At 41.1% G+C, this 18,824-nt stretch overlaps 1 protein-coding gene across 1 annotated transcript; it reads left to right on the forward strand.

Moving 5' to 3' along the window:
• The first annotated feature begins 11,934 nt into the window (after positions 1–11,934).
• Positions 11,935–18,483, forward strand: CHX20 (cation/H+ exchanger 20). The gene is made up of 4 exons (XM_077357113.1): positions 11,935–12,191; positions 12,551–13,564; positions 16,596–17,501; positions 17,759–18,483. The coding sequence occupies exons 1-4, from the start codon at positions 12,012–12,014 to the stop codon at positions 18,101–18,103; spliced, it is 2,445 nt and encodes an 814-aa protein (XP_077213228.1). The 5' UTR covers positions 11,935–12,011; the 3' UTR covers positions 18,104–18,483.
• The last annotated feature ends 341 nt before the right edge of the window (positions 18,484–18,824 follow it).

An 18,824-nucleotide genomic window follows, 5' to 3' on the forward strand; every position in this document is an offset into this window, starting at 1 on the left:
CACACCCTATCTATGTCAGGACCCATCAAATGAACGCTTTGGATCATCCAAACAATATGGGCCCACATTATTTGGATGATTTTTTGGTAGTGTTTGGATTCGGGTATGGGCCCACATTTTTTTTTTCTAACAAACCTCCTTCCTATCGGATTGAGATTTTTTTTTTTTGCTAACAGCCATAAGCCCGGTCAAAAGGCATTGAGATTTGATCCTAGAAATAAGGAAGAAATATCCTCTTTCCATAATAAACTATTAAACTTCTTTTTAAAACTTCAATTCCACACCCAACTCAAATGAATATGGAAACAATATAAATCAGTAAAAATTATCCAATTTCCTAAATATTCTCCTTTCATTAATTAAGAAGGAATCCCTTAATTCTCTCTATAATCCCATAAATCCACCAACTTTTAAACGTACAACCAAAGGTAGATTCCTGAAATTTCTCTTCAGATAACTATCTTTATTTCCACTTTTCATGCTTTAAGCCCAAGGCCAATCGAATTCAAAAGATTTTTTGATGACTTATCCTCTTCCTGCTGCTCTATCAAAACATAGCATGGGTGTAAAATGGTGGGCCCCACTCTATCACAACATAAGTATGAAATGGTGGGCCCCACTCTATCAAAACATAACCATGAAATGGTGGGCCCATCCTGTGCCTTAGTTTGGACCTCAATCACTAGGTTTTAAATGGCAGGCCCCACCCATAAAAAATGTGTAATGGTGGCTCCATTCTTTAATTTTCAAATAGTTTTAAAACATATTTTTTCCTCGCCCGTGCAATTTAAAACATATTTTTTCAAGTAGTTGCATCGCACGGGTCTGCAACTAGTCTTGATGATACTGCAATTGAAACCTTGGATTTATTTTGGCTATTGATATTTGCACTACCATGTTTTGATAATGTCACAAACTCACCTTGTCTTTTCCTTTTTAATTGAGCGCTAAGAGTTTTTTGGGAATTGTATATGAATACGAATCAATATTAGTTTTTTGGGAGCTTTTTTTTTTTTTTGGGGGGGGGGGGGGGGGGGTCCGCATGCGTCGAGGGCAGGGGGTGAAATTATCATTGCCCTAGTTTTTCTCCGTAAACAATCCTCTCATTTGCGATCAATATCTTCGGGAACCTTCCTTGAGCAAACACATTTCTATGGAAAAATAGAACATCTATTAGTCGCACTTCTTATGATTTGGTCAGGAAGATGTAGAAATAGTACTTTAAGGCGATGCAGTGGATACGTAAATTATTTATATGGGCATAGGACGAAGCGAGTGAAAAGAGTTTTCCATAAGATGGGAAAGGAGAACTATTTAGCCCCAAAAAGCTCTTAGCACACAATTAAAAAGGAAAATACAAGGTGACTTTGTGTCATTATCAAAACATGGCAGTGCAAATATCATTAGTCTTTATTTTTAGGGAAAATGAGTTTCAATGGAGTAAAACGGACGTAAACCAGTCATTTATCTATATGAAAAAGTGGGTGTTGTTCCAGTGGCCCTAAGTTACACAGACTTACCCCTTGCAAGGGAGTACACGACTTACTACGACTTACTACCTCTTCAATCAGTTACCGCAAAGTGGGATAAGCTGCATACACCCTTAGGGTCCTGTTCGTTTGAGATTGTGACAACTGATTGTGAGCCCCAAACCAATTAAGAGAGTCAAAATTGAGCTTAATTTTGAGCCCATTAATCGGTTTGGGGCTCACAATCGGTTGTCACAATCTCAACCGGACAGGGCCTACAGTAATTAGAAGCAAAGTTGGTGGGATAAGCGCATACCACCAACATTTAAAAAAAGAAAGCTGCATACCCCCTTAGATATAGTAATTAGAAGTGGGGTAAATCGCGAATTCTGACTCTCTCTCTCTCTCTACACACATCCTCTCTCTATAAGTCTATAGCCAATCTTGTGCTTAGGAATGGGTCATACAACAGGAATTGCTTATTTTGATGATCATTTTGTGTTCCTTGTTGTAGATAGACCGTGGCCCAAAAACCTTCTTAGTCATTGGAACATTGGAAGTCCAATAATAGCCTTAGTTTAGCCTGCATATTGGAACATCGAAAATTAACTGGGTAAACCATTTTTTCCCATGAAAACATTTTCTTCCTAATTGGAGGCTTATATTCAATGTCAGTCATTTTCATCCTACTTGATCAAAGGGTCTAGAACTATCTACCCAATGAGGATGGGGCCAAGGGCAATAGGTTTCTCGCTCATGCAATTAATAGACTTGGCTATATATTATTAGCCAATTCCATCCACTCTTTTTTCTCCTCTGATTTGGACATATTTCAATGCAACCTCTTTTCATGATCTCGTCTAAGAACAAAGAGAAAACCGTGACTCTTTTAACTTTTACTTTTTTACGGGGATTCACGTTTTTACACAAATCGAGGGCTTTTATAGTTTTTTATATTGGACTTAAAACGATTTACATAAACTTAAGTTGCCGATATTGGCACTACCATGTTTTGATGATGGGGAGATTTCACCTTGTCTTTTCTTTTTTTAATTAGCTTTCACGTTGTCTTCCATCGTACCACCTTTACGTGTTTGTACGTACGCCCACTAATCCTGTAATTTCTCCCTCAGGGAAGACTGGAAGAATCAAGTTTAATAAGTTCAATAAAAGGCATATGCTAGGGACTTTCGCGTGAAGGCATTTTCCGGCTGGCCGTTGCATGAGAGAGCAGAAACATGGGCTCACTCTTCAGCAGATATTTCAATAAATCAGGTTATAGTATATAGCGATATTTAAAGGTCTGATATTAAAGGCCTGAGATATTGGACTATTTTTAAAAGACTTTGTAGAAAACAAGGCTCAAAGCACCAATGTCTTTGATACCCTTGTTAAATCAAAATCACATCAAGAAGCAATGCCCATAGAACACAAAAGAACAAAAGAGATGGATTAAGAGATAAGGAGAGAGAGAGAGAGAGATGAATGAGACTTCCTATTGAATATTTTTCAACCATACACCACTCTCTGATTTCTCAACTCAGATGACTGTCTCTGTGCTATTGTTCTCATTTTTTTTCTACCCTCTTTTTTTTTTTTTTTTGAATGGTATTTTTCTACCCTCTTTTGTGCTATTGTTCTCACGTTTTTTCTACCCTCTCTGCTTCGGCATTCTCTTTTCTGCATGCACAGACGTTTGCTACTTCTCCTTTAATTTATAAACAAACTAAAATTAACCCCTAACCAACAAGGACTCAAATTCTAATAAGACTTCTATAATGACTCAAATACCTCCTAACTAAGCTTCCAGAGACAAATCCTAAAACTACAATAACTCCTCCAGCTACTTGGATTCCTAGTTTAAATAGGATATGTATCACCCATGTGGGTCCGCACCGCGCCGCTCCGGCTCGTCCCCTATGGCACAGTAGAGAGTCGGTGATGACTCTTAACACTCCCCCTCAGCACTGACTCTCTACTGGTCACACCAAGCTCCTTTGCAAACTTCTTCAAAGTTATCGATTCCGTAATACTTACCTCACCACAGAATATTTCTGCATATGCCGCATCTGCAAACTTTCGATCAGCTGTTTTTGTCTCATGAACACCAGTTTTCCACCGACTTCGTTGCTTTAGACTTTTAGGACTCTTTTGTCTAGGCACCATCTCCACTTGAGGTTTTGTTGATTCGACACCATCTCCACTTGGAACATCCGCTTTTAACTTCTCTTGCACATTAGTCTCTAGCTTTGGATTATCTTGAAGAATAACTCGATCAGACGACCACCATGACGAAGCTTCGTCAAACACTACATTTCTTGAAACGTACACGTGTCCAGTTTCTGGATTCACACATCTCCAGCCTTGTCTTTCAAAATCGTACCCGATAAAGACATACCGAAGTGCTTTTTTTTTATCAAACTTGCTCCGCAGATGGTCAGGTACAAACACATAACAAACTAAACCAAAAACTCTGAAATGATTTACAGGGGTTTGGTACCATACAACTTCTCATATGATGAGATAAACCCAAGCTTCGGTAGTGGAAGACGATTCGTCACATAAGCGGCGGTTCTCATACACTTGGCCCAAAACCGAGACAGTACATTCTTCACATGCAACATACTCCACGAAGCCTCTGCCAAGTGCCGATTCTTTCTCTCTGCCACCCCCATTCTGCTGAGGTGTATTAGGACACGTGAGCTGCCTACGAATCACGTGCTTACATAAGTAAGTTGAGAATTCGTTCGATGTGTACTCGCCACCGTTATCGGTTCTTAGACACTTGATCTTACAACCAAGACCACTCTGTACCTGTTCTTGAAACTCTTTGAACTTTTCAAAAACTTCTGATTTTCTTTGAGAAAATATACCCACAGAAAACATGAGAAATCATTAATGAACGTAAGCAAATAATTCATACCTCCAATGGATGGTATTCTCACTTTCCCAAAAACGTATGAGTGAACTAGCTCTAGCGGCTTCTTTACTTGAAACGTTGAATCGGCGTATGGAAGTTGATGCGCCTTTCCATATTGACACCCGACACACACTGTGTCATGACGAGCCTCTAGATCAGGAAGTTTCTTCACCAATTGCTTTTTCATCACCACCTTCAGCTTTGAGTACCCAACATGCGCCAATCTTTCATGCCATAAATCTGCAGTCTCGTTCGTTTGGATTTTCTGAACATACACTTCCTCGGCCGATATCACATAAAGAGTCTACTCTTTTTCCGTCCATAAGAGGAGTACCCGAAACACGTAATTCCGTGAAGATCTTCACATTGTCTGGACCAAAAAGAAAATAGTTTTCTGCTCTTGTAAACTGAGATACAGAAATTAAGTTCCTCTTCATGTCTGGAACATGTTAGACATCCTTCAACAAATCATGCTCTCCACTAGATTGGAAAAGATTACCTATGTGAGTAATAGGCAATTTCACATCATTCGTTGTTATCACCTTCCGACTGCCCTTGTATTCTGTCTTTGTCACAAACTTCTGCTCTTCACAGGTCATGTGATCCGAACAACCTGAATCAACTATCCAATCTCTAGAATAGTCTATTAGGTCACCTTTGTTTGTATCCGCCGAACTAACGACATCCACGACCTCTGTAGTTGTAAGAGCAACTTCACACACTTTAGTTTGCTCTTCTGCAATGGAGAGAAGAGAACACCACTCCTCGTCGCTATTAACCTTTTGGAGATCTTCTCATGTTGCAACCGCTTGAGGCTCCCTATTGATCAGAACTTTCTTCCCTTTGATATGATCTGGCCATTGGTTTACCTTTTTCATTCTTGAAATTTTGAAACTTTCTTCCTCACCCAGCGAAGAGAACCTCCTCGTTCTCCTTTACCGCAGCTCTAGCCATCTGCTTAGCAAGACTCTCTTGATTCACCAAGAGACTCTCCAATTCCACTAGCGTTGGTTGATTTGGCCATCCTTGGATTGCTGTGATAAACCAATATACTCGGATGTCAATCCCCGAATAATAATCATCCGCATCCGTGTCTCTGAAATTCTGAACTCTTCGTCGAGTTGCGATATTTCATGACAAATCTTTTTCACCTTCATGAAATACTTGGGAATCGTCATATTCCCTTGAGATACGGAGCCTATCTCATTCTCAAGCATCTAGAGTCTAGCGTCGTTTGTCTTTCAAAATAAAGTGGCAAAGACATCCCACGCTTCCTTCGGCATCTTGGCATCTCGAATATAATCGAGAAAATCCCTTTGGATGGTTGCCTTTAACACAAACATAGCTCTACCGCCTTTGATCTTCCACTTCCTCGAAACCTCTGATGTTTCTACACCTCCACTGGGAGAAGTGGTTTCTGCACCGTTCACTATCTCCCATAAATCTTGCCCTTGGAGATACGACTCTATGCAAGATTTTCAATATGAATAATTCGTCATATGCAGCTTCTCAATTCCGTTGACAGAATTAGCGAAATCCATCTCTTTGATCAAAGCTTTTGACGAGTGACAAACTTGAAGTTGGATCCCGGATCTACAACTTCTACGTTTGATCCTTGAGCGCGGACGTGTCGGATCTTGTCCCTCGAGGTTTGATCTTCTTCCTTTGGCTTTTTTTCACTAGTCCCAGACTAGTGGCTTCTCCGACGACCGGTCATTGTCCCTGACGAATGAATTTGACGTCCGTACACTGATCCCAGACCGGTAGCTCTGATACCACTTGTAGAAAACAAGGCTCAAAGCACCAAAGACTTTGATACCATTGTTAAATCAAAATCACAGCAAGAAGCAATGCCAACATAAACACAAAAAGAGAGAGTGAGAGAGAAGGAGACTTCCTATTGAATATTTTTCAATAAATAAAAACAACCATACACCACTCTCTGATTTCTCAACTCAGGTGACTCTCTCTCTCTCTGTTATTGTTCTCACGTTTTTTCTACCCTCTCTACGTCTCGGGGTTCTCTTTTCTATATGCACAGACGTTTGCCACTTCTCCTTCAACTTATAAACAAACTAAAATTAACTCCTAACCTACAAATTCGAATAAGACTCCTATAATAATGACTCAAATACCTCCTAACCAAGCTTCCAGAGACAAATCCTAAAACAACAACAACTCCTCCAGCTACCTAGTTTAAATAGGATATGTATCACCCATGTGCGCCCGCGCCCGCGCCGACCCGTCCCCTCCGGCACAGTAGAGAGTCAGTATCACTCTCAACATACTTTTATTTTAAAACTATGGAAGGGCCCACTAAATCGACCATCAATCATTGTCCATCGGTGGCCTTTGTGAGATTTTGGCCCAATCGAGTCCAATTCCTATAATCCTATGGAATAAAATTGGCACTCTTGAAAGATGTATCTCACAAAAGATGCGGAAAGACAAAACATACGGGACCGCGATTATGATATGCGGTTGTTGGAAATTTCAAATGAGAGCCGCCTACTGTAGAAATTTGCACTACTGTTATTGGTTGGCTTGTTTTTTCTTTTTCCAATAATTGTCAAACGTGTTGTTTGACCATTTTTACATAGCGTCCATCGCAGATGGTCTGTTGTATGTCGGATGAGCCACCTCACGAATGAAGACAAAAGCTGCTGTAAAGTGAGCCTCTGTGGCTGGTCTGAATTGGACCATCTAAGATGGACGCTAGCAAATCCCCTTTAATAGACGTAAAATTAGGGGTGGCAACCGGGGGCAGGGCGGGGCGGGATGTTGCATTCCCCCTCCGTCCCCGAAAAAATTATTTTTTCTCGTCCCCGTCCCTTTCCGCTTCGGAATCCCCAGCCCCGCCCCGCGGGGAAAATCTAATCCCCATCTACGCCTTTAAAATTTTATGCTTTTTTAATCTAATTAAACCACTTATTAAATAAGAATCTAACTTTATAAACACAAATATAACAATTTATGTAAAGACAATCACTTATAGGGGATACTCACCTCAACTCAACTAAGCCTTTGTCTCAAACTAGTTGGGGTCGGCTAATAAATCCTTTAGAAAATTTTCATAAAGAATGAGAAAGGATCTACTCGGCTCAAATTGACTAGGAATGTTTATGTAATTTTATAGATGAAGATTAAGGGGCGGGGCAGAGAAGAGCAGAGCCATCTCTTTCTTTTTCTTTTTCTTTTTTGATTGGCCGCTCTAAAGTTATTTAGTAGCTAAAATGACCAAAATACGCCTCGGTATTTTCACTGTTGGGATTTCTGCCTTTCTGCACCCTCGTCAACTTTAACGCGTCTTGGACACGTCTTCAGTCGGCCGATAAATGAAAATCATTTAACACGCCACGTCTTCGTAGTAAGGGGTAGTTTGGTCATTTCAAAAAATGGTTCTTTTAAACGATCAGGAACATGCTGTTATCATCATTAGGGTCTGCTCATAACTCCATTAATGTTTTCAAGTTTTTTTACTTAATCCAAATAGTTGACTCCTGATTTGTAAATTAGAAAGGGCCAATCCAGCAAATGGTGCGGTCTCACAGTCACCTTCCACTAAATATTTGAATCACAGCTATTAAAATAAGGTTTGCTTGATTCAAATGAGGAGGCTTATATCCATCTTTCAATCTCAACCAACCATTTGTACCCAATGGATCAAAATGTATTTACAAGATTCCTCCCAAAATTTTCTTAATTACCAATACTACGTTCTTGTGCCTTAAATAGCTTTTAATCTTTTATTTTCCTCATTTTACCCTTGGCTACAGTAACTTTAGCTATAGACAATGTAGAAATCTCTAATATCTCTCCATTCAACGATAAAGGCAAGATTAAATCGTTTGAAATTCTCTCTCTCTCTCCCTTAATTAAATAATTAAAGGCAAGATTTCTCTCTCTTAAATGAGATTTTATATGTTGCAATCCCATTTCGTCCATTAATTAATTTATTTTTCAAAAAGTACGGTCTAGGTCTCACCCTAGGATGGTCCAAAACCATCCATTTGATGGGCCACAATATAAATAGGGTGTGGCCCCAAAATCATTTGCATAGGATGGATCCCTACCCTCCGATAGTCGATCAATAGAGGTTTCCATAATATGCCGTGCTTCTATAGATAAGAGGGGTAGGATTATTCTATGGAAAAGGATTTTGAGCCCACAACCTATTTACCTTGTGGCCTACCAAATGGATGGTTTGGATCATTCTATGGTGTGGCCTGGATGGTACTTTTTGGGTAGGATTATCCTGTGGAAATGATTTAGAGGCCATAACCTATTTAAGTTGTGTCCCATCAAGTGGACTGTTAGGATCATCATACAGTGTGGCATAGACAGTACTATTTGAAAAAAAAAATGAACTATAATTGAGAGAGAGAGAGAGAGAGAGATTTAAACAATTTAATGTAGGAGAGAATTTAGGGATTTGAGGATTTCTACATTACCTACAAGTCTACAAGTAAAGGTAATATAAACAAGGGTAAAATGGGTAAAATAAAAGATTAAAAGTTTTTTTAAGCACAATAACGTTTAGGGGAGTCAATGGACCCAAACGGTCTGATGGACAGTCCGAATCCGAACCTTAATAAACGGGATCTAGGCACATGAGAAGGATCCATAGACATATTATGGATCCTCTTCGTAAGATCCGAAAAATTTCGGATCGTGATCAAGACATGGCTGAAAAATCCAATGGATAGTCACGATCCGAAATCCTTTTACTAAAATACCCTCAAAATATTTCTTATATAAATACTTAAAGAAGGGGTATTTTCATAAAAATGAACTAAATATTACTTAGCTTACAACTTTCTACTTCCCCCTTTTCCAGGCTTTTTCTATTCCTATCCTCAATCGGTGTCTCTTCCAATAAACTTGCCACTCATCTTCAACAAGGCTTAGTTACTCAAATTTTTTATCGCCGCACACCCGGAGTTCTTTTCAACAATAAATCCTATTCTTCATCAAAATCATGGGTTATTATTAGATATAGGGAAGTGATATATCCGCCCCTTTTGATCACCAGGAACACCCCCTGTCAGTGCTTGTGGCAATCATGGGCATATAATTCTTCTAATATAAGTACAACAGCCCCTCTTTAGTCATTGATACACTGACAGGGGATGTTCCTGGTGATCAAAAGGGGCAGATATATCATTTCCCTAGATATAGTGATTAATTCTTTTTTGAATTGAGGAAGTTTTGGAGGTCATTTCAAATGAAGAAGGCTGAGATTTTTTGTTCTTTTGTAAGTAGGACCTACTAGGACACTCCGATGGATGGTCTGATTTGAAATGGATCATGACCGGGACACAAGAAGTAGGATCCGAAGAACACTCTGAATCCGATCTGACTGATAAGGGATTTGAATGGATCGTGGCTAAGACATAGGTGGATCCGTTGACATGTGTTGTACGGTGGATCAAATGATATATGTCAGAAGGGTGGTACTTCCACCCTTTGTATGGTGGAAGGGCTTACAACAATAAGGCCTTTGTACGGTGGAAGTACACAGGTGTCAGTTCTTCCCTAAAAGCCCTTCCCATTTATGATATATAAAATCGTTACAACAATACGGTAAGGGTACCGCCCTTGATATTTGGTCCAACAGCAGCTCACTTTTTGAGCTTTTTGATGAGCTGCTGTTGGATCAAATGTCAAGGGTGGTACTTCCACCGTACAAAGGCCTTATTGTTGTAAGCCCTTACACCATATAATTTTTCTATAAAATCTAGATGGTTGATCTTGTATAAAATCGTCAGGACCCACATGGTTTTCATCCTAACACAAAGATAAAGAAATACAAAAAATTAAGGGAATTGTTCCTGAAAAGTGATTATTATTAGTGGCCTAATAGGCGCTTCAGCGTAAAAGACCAGCCGCAGAAAATTTAGGAGAAATTATATGGTGACTGACCGTGTGGATGTAAAGGTCGGATAAAGACAAACCCTGCTGCCTGGGGCTTTCTCTTGGATTAAAAATCAAGGGAGAGATGGTTTTCTCCCTATAACATGTCGAAAATTTAGAACGTAAGTAGGGCTGGCAACGGGGCAGGTCGGGGCTGGATGTTGGGGTCCCCTACTCCTTCCCCTCTGCGGGGAATTTTCCCCCTCCCCTTCCCCTCCCCACTGCGGGGATGGTGGGGAATCCCCCTCCCCTCCCCACGGGGAATATCTAATCCCCATCCCCTCCCCTTCCTCACCCCGCATCCTTTGGGGACAATCACTTTACTTCCTCATTTTACTTTGTTAAATGTTAGGTTTAAAACTAAAGATTTGCTAGGGACAATCACTTCAGGCATGTTGCGGCTTGGTTGTTGCATGTGAGAGTAGCCACACAACCCACATAGGCTAAGATTTTGTCTTATTCATTTTATTAACCTGGGGACAAAGGTGGTTGCTCTCAGATTCATTTAATTGATCACTAGTCCCTAGCAGATCCCTAATTCCCAATCCCACTTGCCAAAAAGTACTGTACGTGCCACACCATAGGAAGATCCAAACCGTTCATTTGATGGGCACACCATACTACCATAGGCATAGGATGATCCAAACCTTCCACTTGATGGGCACATTGTAGGATGATCCAAACTGTTCATTTGATGGGCCACAACGTAAATAGGTTGTGGCCCAAAAATCATTTCCATTGGATAATCCCAACCCTCTGATCTATAGAGGAATTGCATATTATGGTACCTTCTATAGATCGGAGGGTTGCAATCATCCTATGGAAATGATTTTTGGGCCGCAATCTATTTATGTTGTGGCCCATCAAATGGACGGTTTGGATGATCTATGGTGTGGCCTGTAAAGTACTTTTAAATTGTAGCCTATCAAATGGACGGTTTGGACCATCCTATGGTGTAGCCCATACATTACTTTTTGAAAAATAATAGACTATACGAGCGCACACTATATAAAATCTCATCACTCATCAGAGAGATGTTGCATTTATTTGGGGGAGGGAGATTTTCAAAGAACTTAATGTTGCCTTACGGTGATAGTTTGAGGGAGAGATTTTAGGGATTTCTAAGGGTAATATACTAATATAATGAGGGACAATGCCCAATGGATTATGGGTAAAAGAAAGCATAAAAAGCTATGTCAGGGACAAAACTGTACTAATGGAAATTATGAAAATTTTGGGAGAATCTTGTAGATATGTTTTGATCCAAGGGGTTTCTAGTAATTTTCCCAAAAAAAAAAAACACTTCAAAAAATACAAGAAAAAAATGGCATTAATACGGGGCGGGGCGGGGCCAACTCCATCCCCTTCCCCTTCCCTTTCCCCATCCCCACTCAAATCGAGAAATCCCCTCCCCAAGCGGGGCGGGGCGGATCCCCGCTTTTTCAGGGTGAAATTGCCGGCCCTAAATGTAGGACTCGAAAATGTATGATTGCAAAGTCTTTTCCTTTGAAATGACGAAAACACCATCACGCGGTCGTCATTTTCTTTCAAGTACCATAGCAGAAAAAGCAATACCAGAGAAAAACTACAACCACTACTTTCTATTCTTATAAACGCAACACCCTGATTACTCCCTACTCTTATAAAACCCCCAACCCTCGCCCTTTCTTTCAAACCAAAACCAAACAACCCAAAAACAAAGACTCTTCATGGCGGTGAACATAACCTCAATCAAAACCTCATCAAACGGAGTATGGCAAGGAGACAATCCACTAAATTACGCCTTCCCTCTTCTCATTATCCAAACCACCTTAATCCTTCTCATTAGTCGCTCTCTCGCCTTCCTCCTCAAACCCCTTCGCCAACCCAAAGTCATTGCCGAAATCATCGTAAGTAGATTTTTCCATCCAACACACCGGAGACATTCCAAAAAAAAAAGAAAAGAGGAAACAGTTCCTGCGCTATTTGCGCTCGAGTGCAGGTAACAGAAAACATGGTGGGCCTACATTTTTTGGATGATTCTAAGCATTCATTCGAAAGGTCCTGCCATGTATTATCATGTATGGGTTGTGTACCACAAATCAGCTCCATTCTATCAACCTAATCCTTCAGGGGTGAAAAAATGGACAGATCTGTGGACAAGGACTACCTGTCCATTTTTCTCACCTACAAATCGAGCGCAGGCACTGTTTACTAAAATAAAATAAAATTGAGTTCTAATAGATTTCTCTTCTTATTTATTTTACAGGGTGGGATTTTACTAGGCCCTTCAGCACTCGGACATAACAAACAATATTTACACAGAATCTTCCCTTCATGGAGTCTCCCCATTTTAGACACAGTTGCAAACATTGGCCTTTTATTTTTCCTCTTCCTGGTAGGACTAGAACTGGACTTAAACTCCATCCGACGCAGCGGACGCAAAGCCTTCAGCATCGCCGCTGCCGGAATTTCCCTCCCGTTCATCTCCGGCATCGGAGTCGCCTTCGTTTTACGAAAAACCGTCTCCGGCGCCGACCAAGTCGGTTACGGACAGTTTCTAGTTTTCATGGGGGTGGCTCTCTCTATAACTGCTTTCCCAGTCTTAGCTCGTATTTTAGCCGAGCTCAAATTGTTAACGACACCCCTCGGTGAGACAGCAATGGCCGCCGCAGCATTCAACGACTTGGCGGCCTGGGTTTTGCTTGCCCTCGCCGTGGCACTTTCAGGCAATGTTGCCGGTGGGGCCCACAAAAGCCCTATAATTTCAGTGTGGGTTTTACTCTCCGGCGTCGTTTTTGTCGTTTTCATGCTGATGGCTGTACGTCCGGCAATGGCGTGGATCGGCCGGAGAATGTCGCCGGAGAACGAGGGGTATATATGTCTTACACTTGCGGGGGTTCTCGTATCGGGTTTCGTAACGGATCTTATCGGGATACATTCGATTTTCGGGGCGTTTGTTTTTGGGCTGGCGGTACCAAAAGAGGGGGAGTTTTCTGGGAGATTGATAGAGAGGATTGAGGATTTCGTATCGGGTTTATTGTTGCCGCTTTATTTTGCTTCCAGTGGGTTGAAGACTGACGTGACGAAAATTCATGGGGCGGAGGCGTGGGGCCTACTGGCGCTTGTGGTGGGGACGGCTTGTTTCGGGAAAATATCGGGTACGTTTTTTGTAGCGGTTTTGAACAAGATACCGGTGAGGGAAGCGCTTGCGTTGGGTGTGCTTATGAATACCAAGGGGTTGGTGGAGCTTATCGTTTTGAATATCGGCAAGGAGAAGAAGGTATGAGTGGACTGCACCTATGGCGCATTTTAACATTTCTTTCATGATCTGACTAACATACGCATGTAAGTATTAAAATGTGGTTACCAATTCATGTAGTCTGTCGCTTAGTCCCAACACTACACCTGGCATGTCAGCATGTGTATGGTGAGGATGGAGCTGATCATCTAATGGTTAGGATCATTTGTTGGTTTTATATATGATTGATCTGACGGTTCAGATCATTGGTCCTAGGTGCTGACCATTCGATTACCAATCGTGTGGTCAGGATCATTTTATTGCCGCAATGGGCCGTCATGGTGGGGCCCACTGAATGGCTGGTGCAGATCAATGATCCAGCCGTTCAAATATTAAAACACCATCTTCACTTTGGTAGTCTCAGTAAAAATCATTAGATTTGGAGTAACTCTCAGCACGGTAGCATGCTGTTATTGAGTCTCACTAAGGTGCGCCAAGTTTATGTGGAATTATAATAAGCTTGACATGGGACCACCCGAATGATCTCATCATAACTGAATCGTCAACGGTGGATCCCACTCGAATTGTAGATGACATAACTGGACGATTCCTCCCTTTGAATATTTCCACCGATTAGATTGTTGAATTTGAATGTGGGTCATTAACAAGCAGTTGGTTTTGTGAAACGAGTATGAACTTCTAGTCTTGTAACAGCTGCTACGTGCCTAACAAATGGACGGTCTGTATCACTCTAACGTGATGCTTTTTTGTATTAACGCTTTTTACAACAGAGGAAAGTGCTCCGGAGCTTTTCTTAGCTCTAGCTCAAAAATACATATGGCCCCACATTTTTTTGGAGCATCTATAAAGCAGTCATTTGGAAGGCCTTTCCAAAGATAGGGTGTGTACCAAAAATCAGATCGATAGGATCATCCGAACCCAATCAAAGGTGGAGCGGAAAATGGACAGACACTCTGTGTCCATGTTTTAGCCCATTTTTTCCCTCCACAAATGGCAGGGTTAGGATGATCCTATAAGGCTGATTTTTTGTACACACCCTATCCATAGAAGAGTCTTCCAAATGAATGATTTGGATCACCCAAAAAATGTGAGGCCACATGTGTTTTTGAACTCTAGCTCAGATAAGCTTATCTGAGGAACACTTTTCTCTTCATAATATCACTTTTTTTCTACTGCAGCCATATATATATATATATATATATATATATATATATATATATATATATAGAGACTTATATATATCTATACGTATTCCTCTGTCACACAAAACCTTAATACAGTATCTTTTTCCAATAAACATTTAACGCAATAAAGTTTTTTAATAAAAAGTCCAAAAAAAATAGGAACTTTTCTGAATTGATTTCATCTAAATTGCAAAATATGCATTTAACGCAATAAAATTTCCCAATAAAAAATCCCATAAAAATAGGAATGTTTCTAAACTGATTTGTACATATCCGTATGATCATAATTTTTTCTTCGCCCCGTGCATCGCACGAGACTGCAACTAGTTAGATATTATAACAAAATGTGAATAAACTTACGTAAACCAATTCGTTATGAAAAAAGAGAATTTGATTTCCACCGCCTGTAATATTGAAAGCAACGGAAACGTGTTTGTTGAATCTCATAGTATTAAAAATGACTGTCTTTGTCAAGTTTTCAATGATCTAGAAGACAAAGACAAATGATCTGAATCCAAATTTCATGAGATTAAAGACGACTCTCTTCTTAATTTCCTATAATAAGAGTGCACCCTTTTTTCCAATTTTTCTCAAGTCTTCTAAGCTCTCTTGAAGATAGAAGATCCAAATCCAAATCTCATTATTCTTTTGAGAGTCGACCATGGCGGCCCAAAATTCCAAAATGGCCTACTGTTGAAAAGTCACCAAAGTCACCAGTTCAGATTGGCGTCCATACTTTGGTCCCGTGTGCAGTTTTTTTTTTCGTATACGACTGTCTCATTGCCTTTAGATTACAATCTGGCAGTGATAAGAAATGGGTCCCCCCGAGTTTTCCAAGGACTTCTTTGTTTGAGCTCTCAAATTGAAATAATATTATTTTAAATTTAATCTTATTTGCTAATGGGACATTGAGGCCCTTTCAGAGGTCGGCAACTAGACCTAACAAAAAGTGACCTAGATTTGCGGGTCTACCCGGCCTGCTCGTAATTTCCGGGTCCGGATCACCAATCTGTGACCCGTTTGAAATTGACCTGCCGGTCCACCCGGCCCGTCAAAACTGGGCCGGGCCGGGTGGACCCGTGGGTGTCCTCAGGTGCCCTAGAGAAGTACAAAAGTTTAATTTTGGCCTTTTTTTCCGTAATTGTTATAATTTTTTAATTTTTTTTGTAGGTTTTTTCGTAATTGTCATATTTAAATACATTCTTTTAGTATGTTTTTTAGTAATTTTTCTACTTTGCTTCCATTTTTCCGTTATTTATCATTTAAAACTGCATATTATTATAAATTGATATTATTTATTGCTAGCCACTTTTGCGCAAATCGTACTTATGCCGATCTTTGCAGCAAAGGATGGGCAACAAGCCGAAAAGTAGCCTTCGCGAAAGTGGCTAGTGAATCCCTATACAAAAAAAAAAATATGTCAAAAATCCGGGTGACCCGCAGGTTCGAGCTCAATGACCCGTAAAATTTTCCGGGTCATTTTGACCCGGACCCGTACAGGCTGGAAACCCGGCCCGGCCCGCCCGTTTGCCAGGTCTATTGTCAACTAGAGAAATTATATGATGAAGGGCAGTAAAAACAAAGGTATCCTAGTTATTAAAAACACATACCCATCATCCCATCCTTGAAATTTGATCCAACAGCACCTTATGAGGAGCTGCTGTTGGATCAAATATCAAGGGTGGTACTTTTGTCGTACCACCTTTACGTGTTTATATGGCCATTCATCATATAATTTCTCCATCAACCATATTATTTATCATTATCTGTAAATAATCATATTTAAATGCAAAACCCTTTGCATATAATGAAGATTAGTTAAATTGATACTTCCACTCCTCTAGCTAATCCTTCTTGTGGCCCCACAGGTATTGAACGATGAGATCTTTGCCATCCTCGTCTTGATGGCTCTAATAACCACATTCATAACCACTCCCACGGTGATGGCGATCTACAAGCCGGCCCGTCGGGCCTCTTATTACAAACACCGCAAGCTACAATCGGAGTCTCCAGACAAAGCGAGCAAGGAGCTTCGGATCCTAGCCTGCCTTCATGGGCCCGATAACGTCCCATCCATCATTAACCTTATTGAGACAATCCGAGGCGGGACCTCAGTGTCCCCACTCAAGCTCTACATAATGCGCCTAGTGGAGCTCACCGAACGGTCCTCCTCCATAGTCATGGCCCTCCGGGTCCGCAAAAACGGGCTTCCGTTCTGGAACCGGTCAAGGCCCGAGAGAAATGACCAAGTTGCAGTGGCCTTCGAGGCTTATGGGCAATTGGGCCGGGTCACAGTCCGGCCCATGACTGCCGTGTCAGCTATGGCTACAATGCACGAGGACGTGTGCAACGTGGCCGAAGAGAAGCGTGTGGCCATGATAATCCTGCCTTTCCACAAGCATGGGAGGGAGGGTGATGTGGCAATGGAGAATTTGGGACACGTGTGGAGAACGGTGAACCAAAGGGTGCTAAAAGAGGCACCATGTTCGGTTGGGGTTTTGGTGGACCGTGGGCTCGGTGGGGCCCAGCAGATGAAGCCAACTGACGTGGCCAATCGCGCCTGCGTGTTGTTCTTTGGTGGGCCCGATGATAGGGAGGCTCTAGAGATAGCAGGGAGGATGACGGAGCACCCGGGCGTTAAAGTTAACGTCGTTAGGTTTGTGAACGGAAAAGAGAATGTGGGTAACGGCGTTACATTGCGGCCGTCACCGGAAAAATCTACGGAGAATAGCTACAGCTTTTCTACTGCTGCCGTGAATCGGGAGAGAGAAAAGGTGAGTTTTTTAATTCTTTCGTACATTTGCTTCGCCAAAATTATTCACTGGGCAGTCATAAATCGACTCCCTATGTGTCTATCTCTCTCCTTTCGACTCCCTATGTGTCTATCTCTCTCCTCAAAAGGGGGTCGATTTATCCATTTAGGGAGTCGATTTATCACTGCGCATCCAAATTTTGTAACTATTGTTGGTGGTTTTTAACAAGTCCCTAGTAGAGTAAGCTAACATTCGGTGCGCATTTTCTTCTACACCAGGAACTGGATGAAATGGCGGTGACTGAATTCCAGAGGAAAAAAAAGGGATCTGCGGGGTACGAAGAGAGGGTACCAAGCAACATCGAGGAGGGTGTGTTAGAGATCGGTCGGAGTAAGGAGTACGAGCTCGTGATTGTCGGAAGGAGTCGGTTTCCGTCCACCATGGTGGCAGAGTTAGCTGACCGATCGGCCGAGCATGCCGAGCTCGGACCCATCGGAGACATCTTGGCCGCCTCCGGCCATGGTGTGGTGTCATCGGTACTCATTGTTCAACAACACGACATTATCCATGCCGATGAAGCTCCCGTGTCCAAGGTATTAGACGTGGAAAATGGTACAATATGATCGGAAAAATATAAGGTGGCACCGATATGATTGTATCTTGACCGTCCATCTATGCAAGATCATCATAAATGTGGTGCTCTACCGATCATCACATCATTTACCTAGTTTTTAGGGTGTTAAGGTCTTCTCTTTCTTTCTTGCCCAATTGAGAAGGTCTTTTGCGTCCATGTTCATAGTGTTTTTTTTTGTTTTTGTTTTCCACACTTGGGTTTGTGATAAGAGGAAAACATCATCATCTCTCTCTCTCTCTTGTTTGTATATTAGACAAACTCATCTTGTCTTTTCTAACCAGCTGTAATAGGTTTTGATAGCTAAATAAATAATAAAAGACCAAGGTGAGTCAGTCTCCATAATCAAACAGATCACTTATGATTTGTGCCTATGTTACTTATTTGTTACTGTTTTAATCCTTAGAATTCCACCCTCCTTTAATAAATCAACTGTCTTACTATCTTATTTTTCAATGTGGGACTAAACTTCTCCCACAAAAGACATAACTTGGCAGAAAGACTCAATTTTTTTAATTTTATAGTTTTTTTGGTTGGTATGCTGGGATTGAACCACCGACCTGTAGGTCAAAGAACAAAGCTTTGACCATTGAGCTACACGTTTACACCCAAAAAATAATGATTCCGTTGGTCAGAGATGATGTACTAATAATTTTGAATAATAATATAACATTTTTAAGTAGAAAGAAAAAAAATTAACAATCCTCTACGAA

This window comes from Tasmannia lanceolata, unplaced genomic scaffold (genome assembly GCF_043159265.1).
Source record: "Tasmannia lanceolata isolate RefF3 unplaced genomic scaffold, GAP_Taslan_0.1 ptg000016l, whole genome shotgun sequence".
Classification (NCBI taxonomy): domain Eukaryota; kingdom Viridiplantae; phylum Streptophyta; class Magnoliopsida; order Canellales; family Winteraceae; genus Tasmannia; species Tasmannia lanceolata.